General features: G+C 50.2%; 1 protein-coding gene across 1 annotated transcript; it reads left to right on the top strand.

Moving 5' to 3' along the window:
- Window positions 1–1,167: 1,167 nt before the first annotated feature.
- On the top strand, window positions 1,168–25,498 carry ADGRG3 (adhesion G protein-coupled receptor G3). The gene is made up of 12 exons (XM_029237116.1): window positions 1,168–1,177; window positions 4,587–4,749; window positions 14,201–14,339; window positions 15,942–16,088; window positions 16,910–17,044; window positions 17,597–17,636; window positions 17,829–17,929; window positions 18,061–18,173; window positions 20,840–21,120; window positions 21,319–21,412; window positions 22,666–22,949; window positions 24,737–25,498. Exons 2-12 carry the CDS (start codon window positions 4,607–4,609, stop codon window positions 24,847–24,849), a joined length of 1,590 nt encoding a protein of 529 aa, XP_029092949.1. The 5' UTR covers window positions 1,168–1,177; window positions 4,587–4,606; the 3' UTR covers window positions 24,850–25,498.

Genomic DNA, 25,498 nt, shown 5'->3' with positions numbered 1-25,498 from the left:
CTGCACCCCATATGTGTTTGCTGCCCCACTTCCCGTCTGGGCCACCCGTGACCCGCTGGTGATGGTGATGCTAATTTCACAGTACTGATAATCATGATAGTGATAATAATGGCCACACTCACTGACTGAGCAATTCCACAGGCATCATCTCATGAGTTCTCCCCATGCCTCCTGAGAAACTTGCCTCCTTAGCAGAGGTCGGCTCACGCAAACGGGCCGCCAGGAAGTGGCCAGGACAGATGTCAGCCCAGGCCCGACCAACCCCCAGGGCCCACGCTCCTGTCCCCTGCCATCCTGCCCCTCCTGTTATTCAGTCTGCTGGGGGGGGGGGGCAGGGCCTCCAGGCCAGACTCCTCCTCTCCTTCCAGGACCCCAGCAGGCGTGGGCTTGAGCCAGGCCTTGTTCAAATCACAGGCATGAATGAGGGAGTGCGAACACTCCACATCTTCATCCGCATCCCTATAGCCAGGCCCTGCGCCCACCGGTCTCCTCAAACCCCAACACAGCCCTGGGGGGCAGCCGCACAGCTATATGCGCTTTACAGAGGAGGAAACTGAGGCTCAGAGAGGCCCCCAGCTTGTGAAAGGAGGATCTGAGGTAAGGGTTCCTGACTCCAAAGCCTGGGCTCGCCGTCACTCCCCAGGGGCCTGCTTGGGTGCAGAGGCCTCTGTGGCCGCTGAACCCCAGCCCTGCAGCACCCATCCCGATGAGGCCTTGGGAGCAGCATCCCTGGGTGGGTTCCGCAGCTCCTGCCGAGTCGGGCCCACTCTGCAGGTGGTCATGGGGCGGGGTGAGACTAGGAACACTGCCCGGTTGCACATACTCACCTTTCACAACCCAACCGATGGTGCCATGGAGCAGGAAGGGCGTGGGCGGGGCCACAGGAAGCGGCAACGCTGCGGCCACGGCGCGGGGTGGGGCCGGCTCGGCAGAGCCTGGGAGTTGCGGGACGTGCAGCTGCGGGGCTCCGGCCGGCGTGGACCAGGCTGGCCAGGGATGGTGACCCGCGGGGCCCTGGGAGTCCTGCTCCTCCTGCACCTGGCCTCAGGTGAGCAGCCAGCTCCTTACGCCCTGCGGCCAAGCCTGGGAGACCCAGGGCCGGGACACGGAGGGCGTGTCTGGAGCAGGTCCTCCAAGGAGCCCAGCTGACGGCCGCAGCACCTCCTCTGTCGTCGGGGTCAGTCCTGCTCTCCCGATAAACTTTGGTCAGCACTGGTCTCAGGTCCCCTTTGCTTTCCCACAGCGCCCTGGAGATGGGAGAGCATCGGGGGTGCGCCCACACTTCGTCCCTCAGGCTGCGGCTCCCCGACAGGCCTGGCTCTGGGACACGGGTGGGCCCAGGACAAATTCTTCTCCAGCTGGCCTCTGAGCTCCAGGGGAAGGCGGCTGGGACCCTCGAGGCTGAGGCCAGGCCGGGCCTGCATGGCCCTCCCCGCACCCTGCCCACCCCCCTTCCCCGTCACGCCGGCTCCCCTCCTTGTCTCCTCAGCGGTCCCCTGGTCCTCAGTCACCCAAGCCGAGAACAAGGCCCTCCCTGACCCTTCGCTCTCAGCCTTGCCCACAGCCAGGCGGTGGTTCTCCAGAGGCAGCTCGAGGGCGCCAGGCCTGGCCCTTGCCGTTCCGCTCCCAAGAAAGCCGGCCCCACCCCTGGCCCACCTGGCCAGCTCTCCCTGGCGCTCTGTGCCATCTGCAGGGATGCCCTCGCGCAGAGGAAGCTGCGCCCTCCCTGTGCACCCATCTCCGAGCCTTGCCTGCTCCTGCTGTTTCGCTCTTGGTTCAGTGAATGGCCTGCGTGCCTGTCCCCCACCCCTGTGTGTGTCCAGCATGCGGTCACACGGCTTTGTGCGTACAGACCGACCTCTTTTTCGGGCTTAAAAAAACCCTCGTCTCGTCAAATGTTGGGAGATTCAGGGAAAAGCAAAGTTTAGTCTGTGGCTCCAAAAAGTGTGAAAAATGGCCGGGCCGTCCCAGCGGGATGGCGGCAAGACCTGATGGATTAATTAACTTCATAACCACTAGTGGCTCTTGCTCGATCTCATAAGGACCCTGGGCCCCTCACGAAAGATGTAATTTTCTGGTCGGGCCTTGAAGGCTCCCCCGAGTGATGGAGTTTACCCTATGGTGATGGGTGCTCTGGTTCAGCTGTTTAAACAGTGTGAGGAGCCCTGAGAGGTTTATGTCTAGAGGGAAGGCTCCTTTTTTTTAAAAAAAAATTAATTAATTAATTAATTTTTGGCTGCATTGGGTCTTTGTTGCTGAGCGTGGGCTTTTCTTTAGTTGTGGTGAGCAGGCTGCTCTTCTTTGCGGTGGCTTCTCGTTGCGGAGCACCGGCTCTAGGTGCGCAGGTTTCAGTAATTGTGGCACGTGGGCTCAGTAGTTGTGGCTCGCAGGCTCTAGAGCGCAGGCTCAGTAGTTGTGGTGCACGGGCTTAGCTGCTCTGCGGCACGTGGGATCTTCCCAGGCCAGGGCTCGAACCCATGTCCCCTGCATTGGCAGGCGGATTCTCAACCACTGCGCCACTAGGGAAGCCCGAGGCTCCTTCTTCTGTGGACATTTTGGGGCAGTTGCCATGTGTTCATTTTCTCTTTCATTCATTCATTCCAGAAGCGCTGGTGGAGCCCTCTACTCAGTGTCAGGCGCTGTGCTTATATACCATGTGGTCCCTGCCCTCAAGGGACTCACAGTCTAGCAGAGTGATGGGATGCTTCAAAAGAGTCCGGGGCATGGTGGGGGCCCAGAGGGAAGCAGACACACTCTTTAATAAAGGGATACTTTACCAAGGACATGTCAGGGCTGGCACAAGGGACAAGAAGCTGTGGCTGTTGGGAGAGGGAAGAAGGCCACTGGTGGGGAGCCTTAGGGAGGGGCGAGTACTGCGCTGACCTCTGACCTCCTCACCCCCCCCCCCGATATGAACCCAGATTGAGGTGGTCCTTGGAGGCCAACCTCTGGGGCAGAGCGGGATGGAGAAGAGTAGGGTGGGTCTGGAGGGCCTCTCGCACACAGGCCTGGTTCAGGCTCTCCCTGTCTTGGCTAAATGCTTCTTCTAACGTCTTGCAAAAACGAAGTTTCATAATCTTCTCTGCACCAGGTACTTGCCAAGAGCTTCACAAGCCCAACGGCCCTTGTGAAATTTCATGGCAGGCCAGGAGGGAGGCTCTGTTAACACCCACCGAGTTGCCCCCTGCACCCAGCACCCATGTGTGACCCCTCAGGCATACAGAGGGCTGGGATTACAAAGAGGATGGTGCCTTCCCTGGAGCTGACAGTTTCCTCCCCCTCTCTGCTCTTCTTCCCTCTTTTTCTCTTTTTCTCTTTCTCCTTCCTTCCCTCTTCTTTCTGTCTTCCTCCTTTGTTTAAAAAGCAAACATGGATGTTATTATACACATGCTCATCCATTGTGTGATTTTTCCCATTAAACAACATGTTATGAATATCTTTACAGTCTAACAGAAAACTGAAGTTCCTTTACAAGCTACTTAAAACATTGTCACATATAGGGCTAATTATAAGATCCACTTGAAAATGTTATTTTTTTACCTACGTTTACCCTAACTTTGGTCTGCCATTATCTTTACCATGTATTTTATTTTTGTCTTAAAATTTAACTAGTTTCATTTAATGTGAAACTAATATTGTGCATAATTTTTTTTAAAAAATCAAACACTGGAGAAGGGTGTGAAAAAATGAAAAGTAAATGTCTCCCTGCCCATTTCACCCACAGTTCCTGGTGGACCAGTCAGAAACGTAAAGGTGCAGATTGTCAAGACCCAGCCCCACTGCCCCCATAAAGGGTACACTAAAGCAGTTCATGGAAAAAGACATACAAATAGACGCTCAAACTCCTTCTTAAATTAAAATGAAATTCAATTTTACCCCTCAAACTGGCAAAGATTTGAAAGTTTGGTAAAGTCTAGGACTGTGAACATGTGGGTAAATAGTCACTCTTGCCCACTTTTGGTGCGAGTGTAGCCTTTTTAAGAAGGAAATTCGATAATACTTAGCAATTTTTAGAAGTTCATACATTTTTTTTTTTTTTGCTGTACGCGGGCCTCTCACTGTTGTGGCCTCTCCCGTTGCGCAGCACAGGCTCCGGACGCGCAGGCTCAGCGGCCATGGCTCACGGGCCCAGCCGCTCCGTGGCATGTGGGGTCTTCCCAGACCGGAGCACGAACCCGTGTCCCCTGCATCGGCAGGCGGACTGTCAACCACTGTGCCACCAGGGCAGCCCAGTTCATACATTTTGATACAGAAATTCCAAGGATAGGAATGTTTTCTATGAATTCTTAACATAAGCTGACAAAGATGTAAGTAGCGTTATTCAAAATAGTAAACGAAACAAAACAAAAACACCCTAAGTGTTCACCAACAGGGGACCAATTGAAAAAGCATAACAACACCCGTATACTGAAATAGTATGCAAGTATATAAAGAATGAGATGGGTATGAGTCCAGCTCAGGTTCACACAGTTAGCGTAGCTGGATGGAGCTGGGGTTGTAGTCCACACCACCAGACTCTGGAGCCTGAGCTCCCCTACCCACTGCCTCCCCATGCAGCCCATTCACACTTTGCATCCCTCTCTTAGATCAGAAGAATTCCACAACCATGCATGAGGAGTCAAGACAACCCTGCAAAGGACTCATCAATGCAAACCGATTTGACAACTTCGGCCTTGAGGACACTGCTAAGTGCTTCTCAGCATGTGCACAGTCAGGGAATGAATCCTGCAATCTGGGAAACTTGCAGAGGTAAAGGCCCCTCTGAGATGGAGAAGGAATCTGGGGGCTCTGGCAGGGGTGGAGTAGGGAGGCTGTTAAGAAGGGATGGAGCTATCAGCCCTTTTGGACCCAGAAAATGCTGCTCTCATCTCACCTTTCCACCTTGTTTGACACCCACATTCCCCCTGACCACCAAGACCCTATGATCTAGGGGATGCAGAGGTGAAATTAGCCCCTGTCCCTGTCATTGGGAGTTGTGGAGGGAGAGACATGGCCCCAAATGATGGTGATTCTAGAGTGTGATCATACAGAGGGTAGACAAGGCACCAGGTTAGCTCAAAGGAGGGAAATCTGCTAAGGCTTCACAGATGAGGCCACCCATGTACGGGTTTTGAAGGCTGCATAGGAGATTTCCCATTGGACTCAAGCAGTGTTAGGGGATACAGGGAGGACTACAGTGCTTTGAACTGTGAAAGAGTAAAGTGCTGGGGATGGAGGCAACAATGGGGAGGTTGGGTGGGGGGATTGGACTGGAAATCTAAGCAGGGACCAAAGTGTGAAGGGTTGTGTAAACTATACCACTGCGGGAGGGGGCAGGGCAATGATATATTTTAAATACAGGAAGAGCATAGTCAACTTTGCATTTTTAGAAAGATGGCTCAGCCTTCAGGGAAGTATATGAGGGTGGTGATGTGACAAGAGACGTGAGCAGGTAGGATGCAACTGTGGTGGTCTGGGTAAGAGTGAGGGCTGAACAACCACCAGCACCACCACCAATTGGCACTGTGTACCTGGATAGGAGGGACGGGTCAGAGACATTGAATGATGTAGAATCAGTGCGATCAAGAGACTGATAAGACCAAGAGACCAAGAGATACTGGATTAAGGGAGAGGAAGGGGTTTGGAATACAGCATCTCCAAGAGTCACCTTCAAAAGATCTTTGCCTTTCACCCCTCCTCTCCCTTCCAATCAGAGTTACCCACCCTCTTCTGGGATACTCAGGACAGGCTTGTATGCACTCAGTATATATTTGTTGGAGAAAATGAGTGAAAAGTTTATGTTCTCAGACTTGGTGTTAGCACAACAATCTGATTGAGTGCCATCACTTCAGTGGCCTGAAAAGGCAGCCATGAGTACCTGCAGCTGCTCCGGGGGCTTCGGATCTCCAAGCAGCTGTTCAGGAGGCTCCTCTTTGTGCTGCCTTATGGAGGGCTTAAACACCTTGGGGAAAGTAGGAGCTCTGACATCAGAAGATGTGGACTTAGTTCCCACCTCTATCACTTTACCAAGTTATCTCCTTTACCTTTACAACCCTGTGAGGTAGGTCCTGTTATCAACCCTTTTTTCAGATAAGAAAACTAAGGCTCCCATAGGTTAAATAACTTGCCCACGTTACACGACAGGTAGGTAGCAAAATCAAACATGAACCTAGGTCTGGAGGGCAGTAGGGGAGGTGTACAGTAATACAGACTAGGGTCAGACTGGCAGTGCTCAAAAGTGGAATTGGACTTTGGACAGGTTAACTTTCAGTTTCCTCATCTGTAAAATGGGGCTGAAATAACACCTGACTTGTAGAATTACTGCAAAGATTAAATACATAATTCAGACACGTTAGCTGTTATCATTATCTTACCAGCATTGTCATTTCATTACTGTTGCAAAGCCTTTATTCTTGATCTCTCTCCTATACCTTCCTCCTGGGGTGGTTGTTGAGATTAAAGGAGATTATGCATGGAAAAGTTATTAGCAAATAATAGGAACTCAATAAATTTGAGTGTTCTTTATTTTAATGACTCTTTCTGATTATAAAAGTAATTTTATTTATTTTTTAAATAAAACTATTTTATTTATTTATTTTTGGCTGCATTGGGTCTTTGTTGCTGCTTGTGGGCTTTCTCTAGTTGCAGTGAGCGGGGGCTACTCTTCGTTGTGGTGTGCGGGCTTCTCATTGCAGTGGCTTCTCTTGTTGCGGAGCACAGGCTCTAGGTGTGTGGGCTTCAGTAGTTGTGGCACGAGGGCTCAGTAGTTGTGGCACGAGGGCTCAGTAGTTGTGGCTCTCAGGCTCTAGAGTGCAGGCTCAGTAGTTGTGGTGCATGGGCTTAGCTGCTCCACGGCATGTGGAATCTTCCCAGACCAGGGGTCCAACCCGTGTCTCCTGCATTGGCAGGCAGCTTCTTAACCACTGTGCCACCAGGGAAGTCCAGTAATTTTATTCTTCATAAAATATTTAGAAAGTAGCTATAAGAAGGAAAGTGGAAAATTCCCCTTCTTACTATCCAGAGATAATCATTATTTTCATTTTGGTATATTTCTTTAGATAGATAGATAGACAGATATGGATGGATATAGATAGCTATAGATATATCACATACCTAATTTATCCATTCTACTATATTGATGGATAGTAACATTTGGGTGGTCTCCAGTTTCTGGCTTATACAAAGAGTGTTGCTGTAAATATTTTTGTTCGTGTATTTTGGTGAATGTATGTATTTCTGTAAGGTATATTCCTAGGAGTGAAATTGGTGGGTCATAGGGCAGGCATGTGATTAGCTTTAATAGAAACTGCCTAACAGTTTTCCAAAGTTCTTGAACCAAATTTCACTCCCACAATCAGTGTATGATAGTTCTAGTTGCTTCACATCCTTGTCAACACTTGGTATTGTCTGCTTTTTCATTTTAGCCATTCTGGCAAGTTTGTACTGTATCATATGGTGATTTTAATTATATTTGCCTGATTAAGTTTAACTTAATCTTTCATATATTTATTAGACATTCTGATATCCTCTTTGTGAAATGGCCTTTTAAGTCTTTGGCTTCTTTTATGGGGTTGTTTGAATTTTTCTGAGTGATCTTTAGGGGTTATTTATATATTCTGGTTACATGTCTTTGCAAATAGATACACATGAATATGTTCTCCTTCATTGTGGATTGCCTCTTCATTCTCTTAGCGTTGTCTTTTGACTACAGACAGACATTCTTAATTTTAGCATAGTGTAATATACCAGATTTTAACTTTATAGTTAATGCTTTGGGGTCTTATTTAGGAGATGTTTGCATCCCCAGGATCATGAAGATACTCTTCGATGTTTTCTTCTCAAAGATTTATTGCTTTATCTTTCACGTTTGTCTCTATGATCCACTGAAAGAAAGTAAAATACTGTGGAAAACTCTTTACTTTTCAGAATTTTCAGCTTAGCTAGTGCCTCTCAGACTATGGAGTCTCACAATTCTGAAAAATGTCTGGAGGAGAAATCAGCTGTACATTTGAGACCCTTCGAGTGCCCAGGTTTATTTCTTCACCTTCTGCACCACCCCAACACCACCACCAAGACCACCAAATGCCCTGTTTATACTTGACAAAGCACTCTTGTGCCTGTTTGCAGTCCAAACCCAGCCACAGTCAACCACTGATCTGTCTGGGCATTTTATATAAGGAAACCATACAACATGTTGTCTTTTGCATCTGGCCTTCTTCACTTAGCACGTTTTTGAGGTTCATTCATATTGTGACAGCAGGGCATTTTTTTTTTTTTTTTTTTGCAGTACACGGGCCTCTCACTGTTGTGGCCTCTCCCGTTGTGGAGCACAGGCTCCGGCCGCGCAGGCCCAGCGGCCATGGCTCACGGGTCCAGCCGCTCCGTGGCATGTGGGATCCTCCCGGACCGGAGCACGAACCCGTGTCCCCTGCATCTGCAGGCGGACTCCCAACCACTGTGCCACCAGGGAAGCCCAGCAAGGCATTTTTTATGACCAACAGCGACCTCTATTCAGATGAAGCTCAAATTCCCAGCCTTTCGTCCATGCTTAGACAAAGGACATGCTTAGAATGAGCACATGTCCCTGGGGGAAGAAAAGCAACAGCAGATTTTCAGTTCATTTCTCTATGATGCTCCCTCTGCAGAATTTTAGCCCCTCTTTGCTTTAGCAGCTCTCTGATGGCGTTAAACAAATTATTTCTGTATTATATCTAGCTTTTCTATTTGTTCTCAGTGAGAGCATTGATCCATCACAAATAACTCCACCCTACTCAGAAGCAGAAGTCCAAAGCCTGAATTTTTTCCAAGAAAAAAATTTATTTTGAGGTATAATATATATATATATATATATATATATACACACACACACACACATATGACAGCAAAATGCATACATGTTAACTGTACAGATCAATAAAATTTTACATATTTACATACACATCCTTTAATTACCACCCACATTAAGGTATAAAACTTTTCTAGCCTCACAGAGGGGTCCCTCATGCTCCTTCCCCATCAATAGCGCCACATCATGGTAACCGTTATTTTAAGTTCTATAACCAAGTATTGATTTTTCCTGTTCTCAAACTCCCTATAAATAGAATCACGTAGTGCATACTCTTTTGTGTCTGGCTTCTTTCCCTCATCTGTATGCCTGAGTTTCATCTTTTTTTTCATTTGTTTTTTTTGTTTGGTTTCTTTAGTCTATCCATAGTTTGCCCTCATTGCTGCCGTATAGTGTTCTGCAGTATTAATATACCACTGTTTACTATCTCTTCTACTGTTGATGAGCATTTCCATCGTTTCTGATTTGGGGCTGTCTTAGTTCAGGCTGCTGTAACAAAGTACCATAGCCTGGGTGGTTTAAAAACAGAAATTTATTTCTCACAGTTCTTTAGACTGGAAGTCTAAAATTGGGGTTGGGTTCTGGTGAGAACCCTCTTCTGGGCTGCAGAGTGCAGACATCTTGTACCTTCACATGGCAGAAAGAAGGATGAGAGAGCTCTCCGGGGTCTCTTTTACAAGGGTACTATCCCGTTTATGAGGGTTCTACTCTAGTGAATTACCTCCCGAAGTCCCCACTTCCTAATACTGTCACGTTGGGTGTTAGGATTGCAACATATGAATTCGATGGGGCAGGGACACAAACATTCAGTCCATAACAGGGGCTATTATGAATAAAGCTGCCATGAACATTTTTGTACATGATGAATTTTGGTAAGCACTGACATGGTGACTGTATCCATTTACACTCCCACCAGCAATGTGTGAGAGTTTGAGTTATCCCACATCCTTGTGATACTTGAGTCTTTTTTTTTTTTTTGCGGTACGCGGCCCTCTCGCTGCCGTGGCCCCTCCCGCCGCGGAGCACAGGCTCCGGACGCGCAGGCTCAGCGGCCATGGCCCACGGGCCCAGCCGCTCCGCGGCATGTGGGATCTTCCCGGACCAGGGCACGAACCCGCGTCCCCTGCGTCAGCAGGGGACTCTCAACCACTGCGCCACCAGGGAAGCCCAATAATTTGTTATTTTTTTAATCATTGAGTAATATTCCATTGTAGGGACATACTTCATGTTTATTCATTCACCAATCGATGAACATTTGGATTGTTTCCAATTTGGGGTTATTACAAATAATGCTGCCATGAACATTTGAATTCAAGTCTTTGTGGACATATGTTTTCATTTCTTTGGGGTAAATACCTAGGAATGGAATTGCTGGTATATACAGGAGGTACATGTTTAGCATTATAAAAAACTGCGAAACTGATTCTCAAAGTGGCTATATCATTTGCTTTCCCATCAGCAGTATAAAAGGGCTATAGTTTCAATACATTTTTGCAATATTGTCAGTATTTTTGGTTATAGCCATTCCACTGAGTGTGGGTAGTATTTCACTTTAATTTGCATTTGACAAATGACTAATGGTGTTGAGCACCTTCTCATGTGCTTATTATCCATTGGTGTATTTTCTTTGCTGAAATGATTATTCAGATCTTCCCCTCTTTTTTTTTCGGTACGTGGGCCTCTCACTGTTGTGGCCTCTCCCGTTGCGGAGCACAGGCTCCGGACACGCAGGCTCAGCGGCCATGGCTCACAGGCCCAGCCGCTCCGTGGCGTATGGGATCTTCCCGGACCAGGGCACGAACCTGTGTCCCCTGCATCGGCAGGCGGACTCTCAACCACTGCGCCATCAGGGAAGCCCCTCTTCCCCCTCTTTTTAAAAATTGGGTTGTCTTCTTATTATTGAGCTTTAAGAACTCTGTACGTAATCTGGATACAAGTCCTTTATCAGACGTATGATTTGCAAATATGTATTTTCTCCCAGTACATGTTTTGTCTTTTCATTTTCCTAATAATGTCTTTTGAAGATCAAAAGCATTTAATTTTGATAAAATCCAACTTAAATTTAAAACATATCAAAGAAATGTTCATCTAGCCCACGGTTACAAAAGTTTTCCTCTAAGTTTCCTTCTCTATGTGTATGGTTTTAGCTCTTATAATTAGGTTCATTTTGCATTTGGAGTTCATTTTCTGTGCACAGTGTGAGGTAAATGTCTAACTCTATATTATTACTCTCATTTTGCATTTGGATATCTAGTGGTTTCGCCACTACTTATTAAAAAGACTATGCTTTGTTCATTGAATTGCATTTGGGAGGGCATTTCATTGAACAGCCAAATACAAGTTCCTGGAATGTCTTCTTCCCATTGAGATAGTAAACCAGAAACAAACGACGTTGCTGGGGGGAAATGTAGAGATTAATGCTGCCATGAAAGGCTTTAACGAAGCAGGAGTGATGGTGATACCTATTAACTCCATTTAACTCACCAGAAGTCAGGTGGATCTTGGAGAATGACTATGGACTGTCATTAACTTAATCAGGTGGTGAGTCTAATTGCAGCTACTGTCCCAGATGAGTATGTTTACACAAGAAGTCAACATAGCCCCTCACAATTGGTATACAGCTATAACGTGGCTAATGTTTTTTTCTCCATACCATTTTTCAAGGACTGCCAGAAGTAGTTTGCTTTTACTTGGCAGAGCCAAGAGTATAGAGCCACAGTGTTCCCTCGGGGTTACATCACGTCTCATTGCTGTCATAAGATAGTTCACAGAGAACTCATTTATCTTGACATTCTACAGAGTCCCCTGTATTGACAACATTATGCTGATTAGATCTGATGAACAGAAAGTGGCAAGTTGTGAAGGTGCCTTAGGAAGACATGTGTGAACTAGAGGGTAAGAGACAAACTTCACAAGAATTCAGGGTCCCATCACCTCAGTGGATCTCCTGGACATTCAGAGGACTAGAGAATATCAATATATGCCCTCCAAGGTAAAAGACAAGTTGTTGAACCTCACACCACTTACAATGAAAAAATGTATCATGCAAACATGAACCAAAAGATATCTGAATAGCTAAATCAGTATCAGACAAAGAAGATGATCCTTAAATTGGTGTCAACTTTATAATTAAAAATGCAATTGTAGGGGCTTCCCTGGTGGCACGGTGGTTGAGATTCTGCCTGCCGATGCAGGGGACACGGGTTCGTGCCCCGGTCCGCGAAGATCCCACATGCCGCGGAGCGGCTGGGCCCATGAGCCATGGCTGCTGAGCCTGCGCGTCCGGAGCCTGTGCTTTGCAACGGGAGAGGCCACAAAAGTGAGAGGCCCGCGTACAGCAAAAAAAAAAAAAAAAATGCAACTGTACATCCATGGTTTAAACTTTTTGAATGTATGTTACTTTTCACAACTAAAACAATTTTTTTAAGTGCTCTGAGAACCAGATCAGGAAATCTTCCCCCAAGAAGATAAATTCATGGGCTGTTTTGTAAGGCCAAGGAATTTTTTAAGTGCATGAGGTGAACTATATGTATTGTGAAATACAGTTCTCTATTTTATTTGGTAACAACAAAAATCACAATACTTCTTCATTTAGATTTTTAAAAGATAAATAAAAAACTAGTATCAGTTGGTGTAGCTCAATCAATGGATTTGGACAATCTCAACCCACTGTTTCTGGATGAATGTTCTAATTGCCTGAACCATTCAATCTCATTTTCACATATTTGCATGGTTTACTCTTTATATTTTACAATATTTTTTTCCTGTGGTTTCCTTGGAGTTTTATTCCTTGGTAACTGTGTTCAAAAAAATGATGTCAAAATAAAAGCCTCCCTTTTGCCTCCCTGGTAAGCCCTCCATAGCTACTCCTTTCCAATAGCCTCGATCTGACCCTATCTGCTCTCGTTCCCCTTCTATACCATTGCTACCTCAGCCTTCACCTGTTTAAAATTGCTTTAAAAAGGTGGGCAGCAAGTCTTAGGACCCCAGGCTTGGGAAAAGGGACTCTGGCCAAAGAGAAGTTTCAGCACCACGGAGAGCGCCAGGATAGGGACGTGGATGGGAGGGGGGACTTTGCTCACCCTAACTTTCTAGCCCATGGCAAGGGCGCTGCGGTAAAACAAATGGCAATTAAATTTGTGTTTATTTTATGTGTAAATTATGTGTTTCCAAGACCAGCTCAGTTCTCATAAATCAGTTCCCATACAGCTAAGTCTTCAACGGCTGAATTCCCAGTATTCATCTAGCACTCAATAAATGTGAGTTAGCCCTCACACCACACAGTGATCATCCCACAGTTTGGAATACTCAGAAGAATTTCTCTAAAGAAGGTTTACAGAGACCAATAAGCACATGAAAAGATGCTTAACATCATTAGTCACTAGAGAAAAAACTGCAGTGAGATACCACTTCACACCCACTAGGATGGCTATAATTGCAAATGAAACAAAACAAAGTGAAAAACATCAAGTGTTGGCAAGAATCTGGAGAAACTGAAACCCTCATACATTGGTGGTGGGAATATAAAATGGTACAGCTGCTATGGAAAGCAGTTTAACACTTCCTCAGGAAGTTACAGAATTAACACAGCAATTCTACTCCTAGGTATCCACCCAAAAGAACTAAAAACAAGTCTTCTAACAAAAGCTTTTACGTGAATACAAGCAGCTCTATTCACAATAGCCAAAAAGTGGAAACAATCCAAATGCCCATCAATGGATAAATGTATAGACAAAATACGGTATATGCATACAAAGGAATTTTATTCATCCATAGAAAGGAATGAAATATGTATACATGCTACAACGTAGATAAACCTTGAAAACATGCTAAGTGAAAGAAGCCAGACACAAAAGACCAGATATCATATAATTCCATTTATATAATTTATATAATGGAATTTCATAAATCTATGAATAGGCAAATTCATAGATTAGTGGTTGCCAGAGGCTGGGGGAAGAGTAAACTGCTTAATGGGTTCAGGGTTTCCTTTTGAGGTGATGGACATGTTCTGGAACTAGATAGCAAAGATGGTTTCACACGTTGTGAATGTATTTAATGCCACTGAATTGCACACTTTAAAATGATTAAAATGACAAACTTTACATTGTAATGTATTTTGTTACAAAAAAGAGAAATAGGTAAAATACTCAGAGGGGCCACTGGCTCCGGAATCCCTCAGAACCAGCATGAATCACTCCCGTGCCACCCCTCTCCTCCTGCAGCATCCCAGGTCTTCCCTTTGATATTCTGGGTCACCTCTCCTACACCAGGAGCCTGATGATTGCTGCGCATGGTATCTCTCCTCCCGTCATCCAGGTGAGTGGACCAGGTGAGTGGGTAACTCAGCCTGCAAGACCCTATCTTCCCTTGTAGATACTGGCTGAACTATGAGATCCATCTGGTGGAGAAGAGTCTGACAGAGACAGTGAATATGAGTTTTTTGAAGGCTCTTGTCAAGAACATCAACACCAACATCTCAGAAGACCTGCACTTCTCTCTGACCCCCTCTCAGGTGAAGGCTTCCCCCCATCCCCACTGGCTGGTCCTGGTCCTACTTTCCTCAGGCATATTTTTCTGAGAGAGTCATGGTCTGTGCTTGGTGCCCATCAACAGTTATCCTTCCCATGTCCCATTTAGTAGTTCTCTGCCACCTGGCTGATGGGTGCTGGTGAGTTAATCGGTTGAGTGGATCCTGGTAATATATTACCCAGGGTGCTAGGATGAGACCTTCAGAAGATCACCGAATCGAGAGTCAGGATTCTAGCCCTGGACTTCCCACCACCTGATTAGGTGTCCTCCAGGAAACCCCCTCCCCTCTCTGGGCCCCTGAGTCCTCATCTGTAAAATGAGCTTGAAGGCTCCTCCAAAGTCTGAGGTTCCCTTGAACTCTTCCACCAGGGGACGCATTAGAAACCAGGTAAAGGCACTTGTAGAGGTGCTGCAAAGGGTTAACGGGCAGACTCTGGGTTTACATAGGTCTGGATTCAAATCCCATTTCCGCCCCTTACCAGCTATTGTGATATTGGGCAAATTACCTAACTTTTCTGAGCCTCGGTTTCCCCATCTGTAAAATGGAGATGGTATTGCCCACTTTCAAGGTTGTCAGAGGGAGCAAATGAGATAACTCACAGGGAATGCTTGGTGCATCGAGGGCACAGCCTCCCTTAAGGCATAAAGCTGAGGGTGGAAGTTTGGGCAGCAGGGAAGTGGTCTATCGTGGAGGGATTTTAGGTCTGCCTGGAGAAGGGGAGATAGAAGATGGACGGGGCCTTTCTCAACCCTTTATCACGTCACCCCAGCAGCTGAGCCCTCTGCGTGGGGTAGGCACCGGCCTGTGAAATCAACCACATGTCCTTTTGACAAGGTTCTGGATTGGGAAGCAGAAAGTTGAGTCTCTCGGCTACAACACTTAGCGCCCCCTGTTCCAATGCCCATGGGATGCTTTTGAGGCAGGACCAGGTGGGACCAGGCTGCAGTCCCAGGGGGAGCAATGAGGTCAGAGAATGAACAAAACACGCTTGGCAACTATCAGTAAAATTTATTTTAATATTTTGACCATTCTTAGCTTTTACAAAATGTGTTGTTGTTGGGTGGGGGTGGGTATCACATTCAGTGTGAATTCTTGTGTCCTCCCTCTCGGCCCTTGCTGTCTCCCTTCCTGATGGCCTTACACTTTCCATTTATCCCTGAGTTGGAAAATAGACACTGTCACCATAGCCGTATGTCAGCACAACGGGGGTCAGGACCCTGGCCAAAAGCACCACAACTGACCCTCTCTCACACTTGCAAACTGACCTGTCCAGGTGTCGCCCCTTCACAGCCCACTTTCAACCTGATGGGTGGCCACGCGGGCATCTTACTGGCTCCATTCTCCATATTGGGAAAACCGAGGCTCCACAAGGCTGTGATTTGGCCAGGAGCTCACAGCCTGGACAGAGCAGGGCTTGGACTGTGCCCCCAGGTGTCCTGCCTCTCAGAGCTGTCCTCGGTCCTCAGGCTGCCCCACCACCCAGCATGCCTGTTTTTCCTTCCATCTGGGGGAGGGGTGGGCAGGACCTGTGTTAGGGGCTGGGCTCCTCAGGGAAAGACAGAGCGGCTGGGTCTGTGGTTGCAGATTCCGAAGCAGGTGACAGAGGATGAGCACCGGCACCCTGACAGAGTCCGGCTGCCCAGGAGCCTTTTTGGATCCTTGCAGGGCAACAGGCCAGTGGTTCGGTTGGCCATAACCATCCTGAATGTTGGTTCGGGGAATGTCTTCAAGGTGAGGAGAGGCTCAGGGTGGCTGAGGTTCCATGCTTGGTTAAGCAGGACATGCTTGCCCTCTCTGGAGTCTTTGCTGAGGGGCCCGATGGGGATGGAGGAGGTGAGGAACCTCTCGAGTGTGCCTAAAGCAGCCGAGGCCATCCCAGACCCCTGTCTCTAGGGTCTGTGGACCGCGGGCTCACGCCGGTTATTCACACTCCGCTGTTCGGACTGCCCACACCTGTGCCCTTGGACTCCTGTGTGTGTATCCCAAGTGTGTTCATGACCCCTGTGTGGCCTCATGCATGCACAAACATGTATCTCCTTCCTTATTCCTGGTGCGCACGTAATCATGTGTGCTGGTGTGACCATGTTCACATGAGCAAGTGTACCCAGGCCCTTGCAAATTTGTACCAGGTATGTCCCCAGAGGTGTGTCTCCACCCCCATGGGGACATGTGTATCCCTGAGTGCTGGTGTGGGCAGGTGCTCCCCACCTGTAGGCACCACTGCCCTCCGTTTCCCGGCTGATCTCCCTTCTAACCCTGCACTCCAGTTAAGAGGGCGGAGGAGGCCTGGAGACCAGCAATGGAGAGCCATCAGGTACACGGCTTTGCGGCCATTTGGCCTGGAGGGTAGGGCCCGCCCTGGCCCAGCTGGAGCGGACTACAGAGAGCAGCAGGAAGAAGGTCGCCCATGACTCCCTGCCCCCTGTTCCCCCGGCCCCAGACTTTGCCCTCCAGGCAAGGGCCGCAAGCCCTAGCGGCTCCCAGGAGCCCTGAGAAGGGCTGGGCTGGGGCAGTCCCTTGTGCAGCCTGGCCTCACCCATGTCCCTCCACAGGGCCCCCGGCTCAGCCTAGAGGATGACAGCAGCGTGTTGAACAATCACGTGGTGGGCTTGAGTTTGGGTCATATAAATGTCACCGGCCTGGCTGAGCCTTTGGAGATCACCTTCTCCCACCAGCACCAGCCTCCTGTGAGTCCCCCACCCTGGCCTGGCAGCTCCTGAGGGGCAGACATGTGGGTGGGCACCCCTGGGCATAGGGGCAGACACACACGGACTCTGCACACCCCACGCTCCCACAACCACCTGGGTTTACACAGGTCTGGATTCAAATCCAGACACACAATTGTGCCCAGGGACACATGCCCACCCTGTGCACGCATGTCTCCACGTGCCTCCCAGACTCCCTCCGCTCCTGTGCTCATAGAGATGCCCAGGGGACCTGGCAAACACACGTGCACGCGCACGGCTGCCCACACACACGCTCCCCTAAAGGCATGTGCCTGCAGACATGCGCCCCTGCCAGCCACAGCCCCACGCCTCTTCACACGCCCGACATGCTAACCCAGGATACATCCAACGCTTCGCGTTCCTGTGTGACCACAGGCTGAGACTTGCTTCTACCTAATGCGTGCCTGCGCTGAGACCCAGAGCACACTGTCTTCTCCCCCTTCCCGTCCTACCCTCCTCTCCCCTCTCCCAACTTCCCCTGCCTCGCCCCTGACTCCCAATCTCTGGTTTCAGAACGTGACCCTCAGCTGTGTATTCTGGGACGTGACTAAAGGTAGGGCCTGGAGGATCTTCCCTGGGTAAGATGGGCGGAGGGTAAGGGCTCCTTAGGGGACAGGACTCCAACCGCAGGGCCCCTCCCCTCTTTCTTTCCTCTCTGGACCCCTCTCTTCCCTTTCCCTGCCTTCCCCTCTCCTCTGCTTCCCTATATTCCCGGCCCCTCCCCTAGGCTCCCTCTCCTCCCCAGGGTCGTCAGGAGACTGGGCTTCCAGGGGCTGCTCCACAGACGTCGGAGTCAATAGGACCATCTGCCGCTGTGACCACCTGACCTTCTTCGCCTTGCTGCTGGTAATGTCGTGCCACCCCGCCCCCCCGCCATCCTAGCAATTCTGGAAGTGCCAAGGCTCCCGGCCCAGGGAGGACGCTGCCTGGCCTGGTCTCCAACTGATAGGATTCTTATTTGCGGGGATCGTCCACAGAGGCCGATCTTGGACCAAGTCACCGTAAAGGCCCTCACACGCATTTCCCAGGCTGGCTGTGGAACCTCCATGATCTTCCTGGCCTTCACCGTTGCCCTCTACGCTTTCCTGAGGTGGGTCACCCCATCCCCACCCCACATCTCCCTCCTGCCCTCAAGGGCGGCAGCAGGGCAGGGTAGAAACCAGCAGGGTAGTGTTAGTCGTGCAGCACTATACTGATATTTTCTCCAAACCTCCGTTTCCTCACCTATAAAATGGGATTGGAGGTTGAAATGTGTCTGACTATTTCAGTTACAAGTGGCAGAAGCTCAACTCAGATTGGCTTAAACATAATAGGTAATGTGTGGTTCACAGAACTGAAAAGCCCAAGGTGAGCTCACTTCAGGTGATGTTGGATCCAGGGGCTCAAAAGATGTCCCCAGGACTTGGTGTCCGTCTGATTCTCAAAACTTTGCTTTCTCCTTTGTCAGTCATGTCAGGCAACTTCTCCATACTCAGGGGCCTTGGGGAGCCCCAGGCTTGCATCATAGCTTCTTAGCTGCCTGGACAGCTAATATTCTAAACTAAGGCCCAGAATTGAAGTTTCTAAAAAAACTTTCTTGGACTTCTCTGATGGCACAGTGGTTAGGAATCCGCCTGCCAACGCAGGGGACACGGGTTCGAGCCCTGGTCCGGGAGGATCCCACATGCCGCGGAGCAACTAAGCCCGTGCGCCACAACTACTGAGCTTGTACTCTAGAGCCCAAGAGCCACAACTACTGAGCCCTCATGCCACAACTACTGAAGCCCACGCACCTAGAGCCCATGCTCCGTAACAAGAGAAGCCACCTCAATGAGAAGCCTGCACACCACAATGAAGAGTAGCCCCTGCTCGCTGCAACTAGAGAAAGCCCATGCGCAGCAACAAAGACCCAATGCAGCCAAAAATAAAAATACATAAATAAATAAATTTAAAAATTTTTATTTTGAAATAATTATAGGCTGACAGGAGCTTGCAAAAATAGTACCTAGAGTCCCATGGTTCCTTCATCCAGCTTTCCTCAGTGATGACACTTTCTGTAACTGTAGTACAATATAAAACCAGGAGATTGACATTGGTACAGCACTGCTAACAAGACTACAGAGCTCATTCAGTTTTCACCATCTTCCACATGCACTCAATTGTGTGTGTGTGCGCATGTTCACACACGCACACAGGACTGGCTATATCATTTGTAGGGCCCAGTCCAAAATGAAAATATGTAGCCCCTTGCTCAAAAATTATTAAGAATTTCAAGATGGTGACAGCAGAGCATTAAAACGAGCATAGGGCCCTTCTGAGGGCAGGGGCCTGCAGAGGCCATACACCAAGGAAGCTGACCCTGTGCATGTCCTGTGTGTGTGTGTGTGTGTATGTCTATGCAGTTTTATCCCATGTATACCAGAGTTGAGTTATACTGGTCTAACTTAGACCATGTACCCATGACTGAACACGCCACTGTGGTGAAAGGATGAATTACACTGATTGGTCAGGCCACCCTAGTGCCTGCTCTTGGGTTTGAGAGTGCATGGCTGAGAGTGGGGAAGGGTGCTCCCAAGGGAAACCTGGGGCTGTTTCTGGAAGAAGGAGGAGCAGAAACATCAGAGGCTACTGCAGCCTGTGCCCAGGCCCCGGCCATGGCGGAGGGAGCCACAGGAACTGCCAGCCTCAAGGAGCCTGTGGGAGCAGCCCCACGGCTGGCCTCCCGACCCACGACGGGCCTGGAGCAGCCCTTGGTCTCCTGACTCCCGGTCTGGGGCCCTCCCACTGCCTTCCTGCATATGCTGGCACTGTTTGGCCCTGGGCTGAGGCCCCCACCAGCCCCACCCACTCCATCTCGGACCGAACTGTGAGCGTAAATGGTGCCACCCCTGCCCCCATCCCCCAAGCCCTGGCCTAATACAAGCTGAGCATGACTTGCCAGCTGGCTGCACTGCTTGACCCTGTGAGACGGGCTTGGAGCACCAGGAGGAGCCGTCAACCTCTCCCAGGGGTGGGGCCTGGCATCTCAGGTGAGGTGGACATTATCCCTCACGCCCACTCCAGGCAGCCCTGAGCTCCCACCCCTCCAGTGAGAGTCCTTTGGGAGCTGATTTGCTAGGAATTCGCAGTGGGAACTCCACAGAGGGGGAAGTGAGCCCTGGGAAAAAGCCCTAGACTGGGAGTCTGGAGCCCCTGCCCTGTGCTGTGACTCTGAGTCCCTGTTCCTCTCTGAGCCTCACCCTCCCTACTAAGTTCTAGGCTTCATACATCCATGACCTATCTGCCCACTCACTCAACCAATGCAGGGCTTCCTCCTGCTTATTGTGTTAGGCCCCAGGTCAAAGCCTGGGGAGAGACGGAAATAAGGGGTGGGTGGAGAGTTACGCTGCTCTCACTCCTGGGAAACTTCCAAATAAGCCTGGGATAAGTGACGTTCAGAGACAGCCTTCCCAGAAATAAACACCCAAGGGGGATTTTGAAGGTGAAGCAGGGAACGGCATTGAGAGCAGAGGGAAGAGTGTGGGCAAGTCCGGGAGGCGTAGAAAAGCAGAATGCATTTAGGGAATTGCCAATTAGGTAGTTTGGCTCAAGCGTGGAGTCAAGGGATGAAGCCACCAGGATCCAGAATCCACAGGGCCCTACGGGTCATGAGAGGGCTCGTGGACTTGAACTGGAGTGTTCTCACACGCTGGTTGCTGGCAGGGGTGGAACAGAGGTGATCGGACGGAGAGGCCCGGGTGCCCCCTTGCAGCCTCTCACTGGCCCTTCTCGCCCCAGGTTTTCCCAGCAGAGGTTGAACTCCGAAGACGTCCCCAAGATCCACGTGGCCTTGAGCGTCAGCTTATTTCTCCTGAATCTGGCCTTCTTCATCAATGTGGGGCACGGCCTGAAGGGGTCCAGTGCTGCCTGCTGGGCCCGGGGGGCCGTCTTCCACTACTTCCTGCTCTGTGCCTTCACCTGGATGGGCCTGGAAGCCTTCCACCTCTATCTGCTCGTCATCAAGGTCTTTAACACCTACTTCGGGCACTACTTCCTGAAGCTGAGCCTCGTGGGCTGGGGTAGGTGCCGCTTGGCCAGGCAGAGGGGACGGCTGACTCTGGAAGAGGCAGCAAGGGGACCAGCCTGGGGCGAGGGAGGGGCAGCTCCCTCTCTGATTGGCTCAGAGCTCGAGGGATGGACAGCTGGAGGGGGATTTGGAGGAGGACGTGCCAAGGGAGCCCCAGCAATGCCATACCTCCTCCTCCCCTTGCCCCCAGGCCTGCCTGCCCTAATAGTCATCGGCGCTGGGAGCGCCAACAGCTATGGCCCCTACGCCATCCGTGACAAGAAGAACACCGCCACGCTGGAGCTGTGAGTGCTGGCTGTGGAAGCTGCGGTGGCCTCAGGGTCCTGGAGGCCAGAAGGAGGTGGAGGTGGGGAGAGGAGGGAATCCTGGGAAGAAAGACGAGTAAGTCAAAGCAAAGGATCCTCAGATCCAGCTAGCGCACGGCCTGCAGGGGTAAACTGAGGCCCAGAGAGAGGAAGTACAATGAGAGAGGGGGTGAGAAGGAGAGAGAACTGGACCAGGAGGCAGGATGCCTTGCTCTAGCCCAGGTCACCACAGCCTATATAGCACCTTTGGGCAAATTTTAAAAGGTACCCCCCCCATCCCTCTGACCTGCCATGCCAGGTGCTCAGCCTGGTGAGTGGAGGGTGAGTTGGATCTCAGCCCCCACCCGCCCCCCAGCCAGGTGCCCTTGTGCAGGGCACAACCTGCCCAATATTTGCAGCAGCCCTGATTCCATCCAGACTGTCTCTGAGTAGCTGTGTGACCTTGGGCAAGCCTGTCCACTTCCAGAGCCTCGGTCTCCTCATCTGTACAATGGGGGACTGATCCACATGCTCTTTTGGGCTTTCACTCCTGCAGTGCAGGGAACAGGGGTGCTGAGCTGAGCCTCTCCCAGGGTACCTGCCTGAGGCCCATGGTTCTGTGCTAAGAAGAGCTGGTGGGGCCTTGGTCCTGTCCCCAGGGCCTCAAATGCAGGGCCCCAGGGGCCAGGCAGGGAACATAAGTACATGCAGCAGCCTGGGTGGGCACAGCGACAGACTGGCAATCACGTGCCAGTCTAATGGGCAGCTGACTACTGTCCCTCCGGAGGGCATCCACAGAGCTGCCAGCTGTATGGTTTTATAAGAGAAGCAGAAATCTGGATGTTTCAGGAATTCCCTGGCGGTCCAGTGGTTAGGACTTGGCGCTTTCACTGCCAGGGCCTGGGTTCAATCCCTGTTCAGGGAATTAAGATCCCACACGCTGTGTGGCGTGGCCAAAAAAAAAAAAAAATTGGATGTTTATGCCAAACATTTCACTTTTAAAAGGTGGTCATTAATTCAATTTTTTTTTCTTACAACATAATGTGGGGTGAACGAAACATGTCTTTGGGACAGAACTGGCCTTTTACACTCACTGGTCTAAAAAGACAGCCCCTCCCCCGGGAGAGTGGGGAATGGATGGGTGGAGATGGGAGAAGGCATCTTTTTGGTCAGAGAAGATCTGGCAGGGAGACAGCCCAGGGCTTGCTCTCAGGAGACTTCCTCTGGTCCTAACGGCCATCTGCCTCCTCCAGGTGCTGGTTCTGTGAGAAAACTGCCATCTCTGCGCTCTACGTCACTGTCCACGGCTATTTCCTCGTCACCTTCCTCTTCAGCGCCGTGGTCCTGGGCCTGGTGGCCTTGAAGATCTTCACTCTGTCGAGTGCCACAGCGGGCAAGGAGAAGTGGCAGCACTGGAAGGGGTTCCTCACCCTGCTGGGCCTCTCGAGCCTGGTGGGCGTGACCTGGGGGCTGGCCATCCTCACACCCCTAGGCCTGTCCACCACCTACGTCTTTGCACTGTTCACGTCTCTGCAAGGTGAGGCTCCTGGGCCAGGGAGGTGACAAGCTGCCTCGCCTGCACCAGGGGGTGTTGGGGGGCTTTGGGGGGAGGGGGTAGATGGCAAGAAACAGGATTCTACTCAGGCTCGCTCAAATCAAGGGTACTGATTTTAAATATCCAAGGCTTTCCCAAGGACCCCAGGGCAGGAAGGCTGGCTGACCTCATGGGAGCTGGTAGCAGGGTCAGGAAAAGCCACCAAAACCAAAGCAGATACTTTCCCCATCCTTTTCTCTGGAGTCACACATAGTCTCTTACCTTCCCTCTGTGGAAGCTTCTTCGTTCTTCTCTCCACTGGCCCATTCCTACCCATGGCCCCCAACTGGCTGCCCAATATGGCCCCCTCATCCCTATGTGACCTTCCAAGTCTAGTGACCATGGTCTGCTTCAGTCTCTTCCATGTTCTTAGGAGAGTCAAGGATCTGACTGGGCCATCTTGGGTCAGGTGTCCATGTCTGGTCCAATCATCTGTGACCAGGAGGGCGGGATCATGTGATGTGAAGGCGATGTGACACGAACAGAATCTCTAAGGGACTGTGAAGGCAGGAAGCAAATGGTTAGTGGAGGAAATGCTTGCTACGTCTGCTCCCTGCTCCCGCGGGGTTCTTTCTCTGATACCCAGCAAAGGGGCAGGCGCCCAGGGTGCATGTGGGACACGGTTTCCCCGCCCGCACCTGTCCTCTTTGTTCCTCATACCCCTGTTTCATACACGCAACTTAAAGAAGCATCACAGCCTGACTGAGGGAAACAGCTAAGAGAGGAATGACAAGGAGTTACTAGGAACCGAGGGGTCCTAGATCCAGCAGGTGCAAGCCCACAAGAACAGGGCTGGCTCCCAGTGCCTCACAAGACTACATGGCACCATGGTTGGCAGCACTTGGGGACAAGCAGACCGGGGTTCAAATCCCACCTCCACTCACCACCCCAGCAAGTCACTCAGCTCCTCTGATCCAGTCACCTGTACAGCTGGGATAATTCCAGTACTTTTCTCGCCAGATTTCATGATGAATAACTGAGATAATGTGTGTGTGTAATACAGGAGGCCTTCAATATGTGGGAACTATGTTAACAACAGCAGAAGTCGTTATTACTAGGCCACCGGAGACTGTCCCCAGATGAAGAATGATGGGTCCACCTCTGAAAATTCCCAGGGGTTACGGCTTGGAGAGGGATGCACCTTGAAATTGTGGATTATGTCATTCTTTCTGAGGTTACCCATCATAGTTAAGTCCGGACACTTCACCGCACTGAGTTATTTCAACTGAGTGTAACTCAGTATTTCTCTCTTCTTCCCAAACAGAGCCCTCAGCCCACTTTAACTGCCCTTGAACTCTTCTCAATATTTTTTATTGTTCTGTAGGGTTTTAGTTCTACATTTCTTTTAAAGAAACACAAAGATTTTTACTTTTCTCCCAATTTCTGTACTTACTACAGTTTTCATACCTCACATCTTCCCTTTCCTTCTTGCTGAAGCACATCCTGTAATAATCCTCTATAAGAGGGGCAGTGGTAGTTGTCTTGCATGTCTGAAAATTCCTTCATTTCGGTCTTTCTTTTATGAGATAGCTGTGTGTATAGATTTTATTTCGAGGACTGTGGTTTTCATTCTCAAGTTATCTATTTGGTTCTTTTTCAGGAGTAGGTTTCATTTTTTGTCTGATTTTTCTATACATTCTTGAACTTTTACAGTGGAGCGATTTCTCCTCTGAGTGGCCGCCAGCCCAGGCCCCACCCCAGGCTCACTGAGGCCCTCTCCTCCCTGACAGGTGTCTTCATCTTCTGCTGGTTTGTTGTTCTCTACTTCCCAAGCCAGAGCACCGTGACCTCGTCTTCCGGCACTGCCCGGGCTGACCAGGTCCTCACCGTGTCTCATGAATAGCGGGCTGCCGTGTGGCCAGGCCGGGGCTGGCCTGCACTCTGGACTCAGCTCTGATTTGCTGTGTGACCTTGGTGGGAGGGAAGAGGTGCTCCCTGCTTCCTTCTGGGCCTCAGCGCCCTTCTCTGTACAATGGGACTGGGGAGCAAGGGGATGGGAACCAGGTTGGACCATGTGGCCTCAAAGGTCTTACCCAGATACACCTATGGGTCTGAGAGTTCACAGATCCAGGATGGCAGGAGTCTCAAGTCCCTGTAATCCTAAGACCCTGCCGGCACGCCCACCCCCTGCCTTCAGAGCAAAGCGGGCTTCTGGTCTCAGGAAGGGCCTGAGCCCAAATAAGGAAGTCTGTCGTTGGCCTCTTGAAGGAGCCCCCAGCCGCTCCCCTCCCTTACTTCCCCTTGTCACCGCCCTCCCACAACTCCACCCTCTGGCCAGGCACCTGGGGGGCCCTCAGGGCCACCATCCCCTCAGGCACTGGGGCGGTTGTGGACTGGAGGTTTGTTGCCCGGTCGGGGGGGAGTGGGGTTTGGTCCTCACACCCAGGCTGCCCCTGGTCTCAGCCACTCACCAGGGCCCATCCTCATGGAAGACCTCCTACTGTTCAGGGGGCTGCCAGCCCTCCAAGTGTTGGGGACACCGAATATCAAAG

This window comes from Monodon monoceros, unplaced genomic scaffold (assembly GCF_005190385.1).
Source record: "Monodon monoceros isolate NGI ecotype Baffin Bay Population unplaced genomic scaffold, NGI_Narwhal_1 Super_Scaffold_10, whole genome shotgun sequence".
Taxonomy (NCBI): Eukaryota; Metazoa; Chordata; class Mammalia; order Artiodactyla; family Monodontidae; genus Monodon; species Monodon monoceros.
This window is presented reverse-complemented; position numbering and strand designations above follow the sequence as displayed.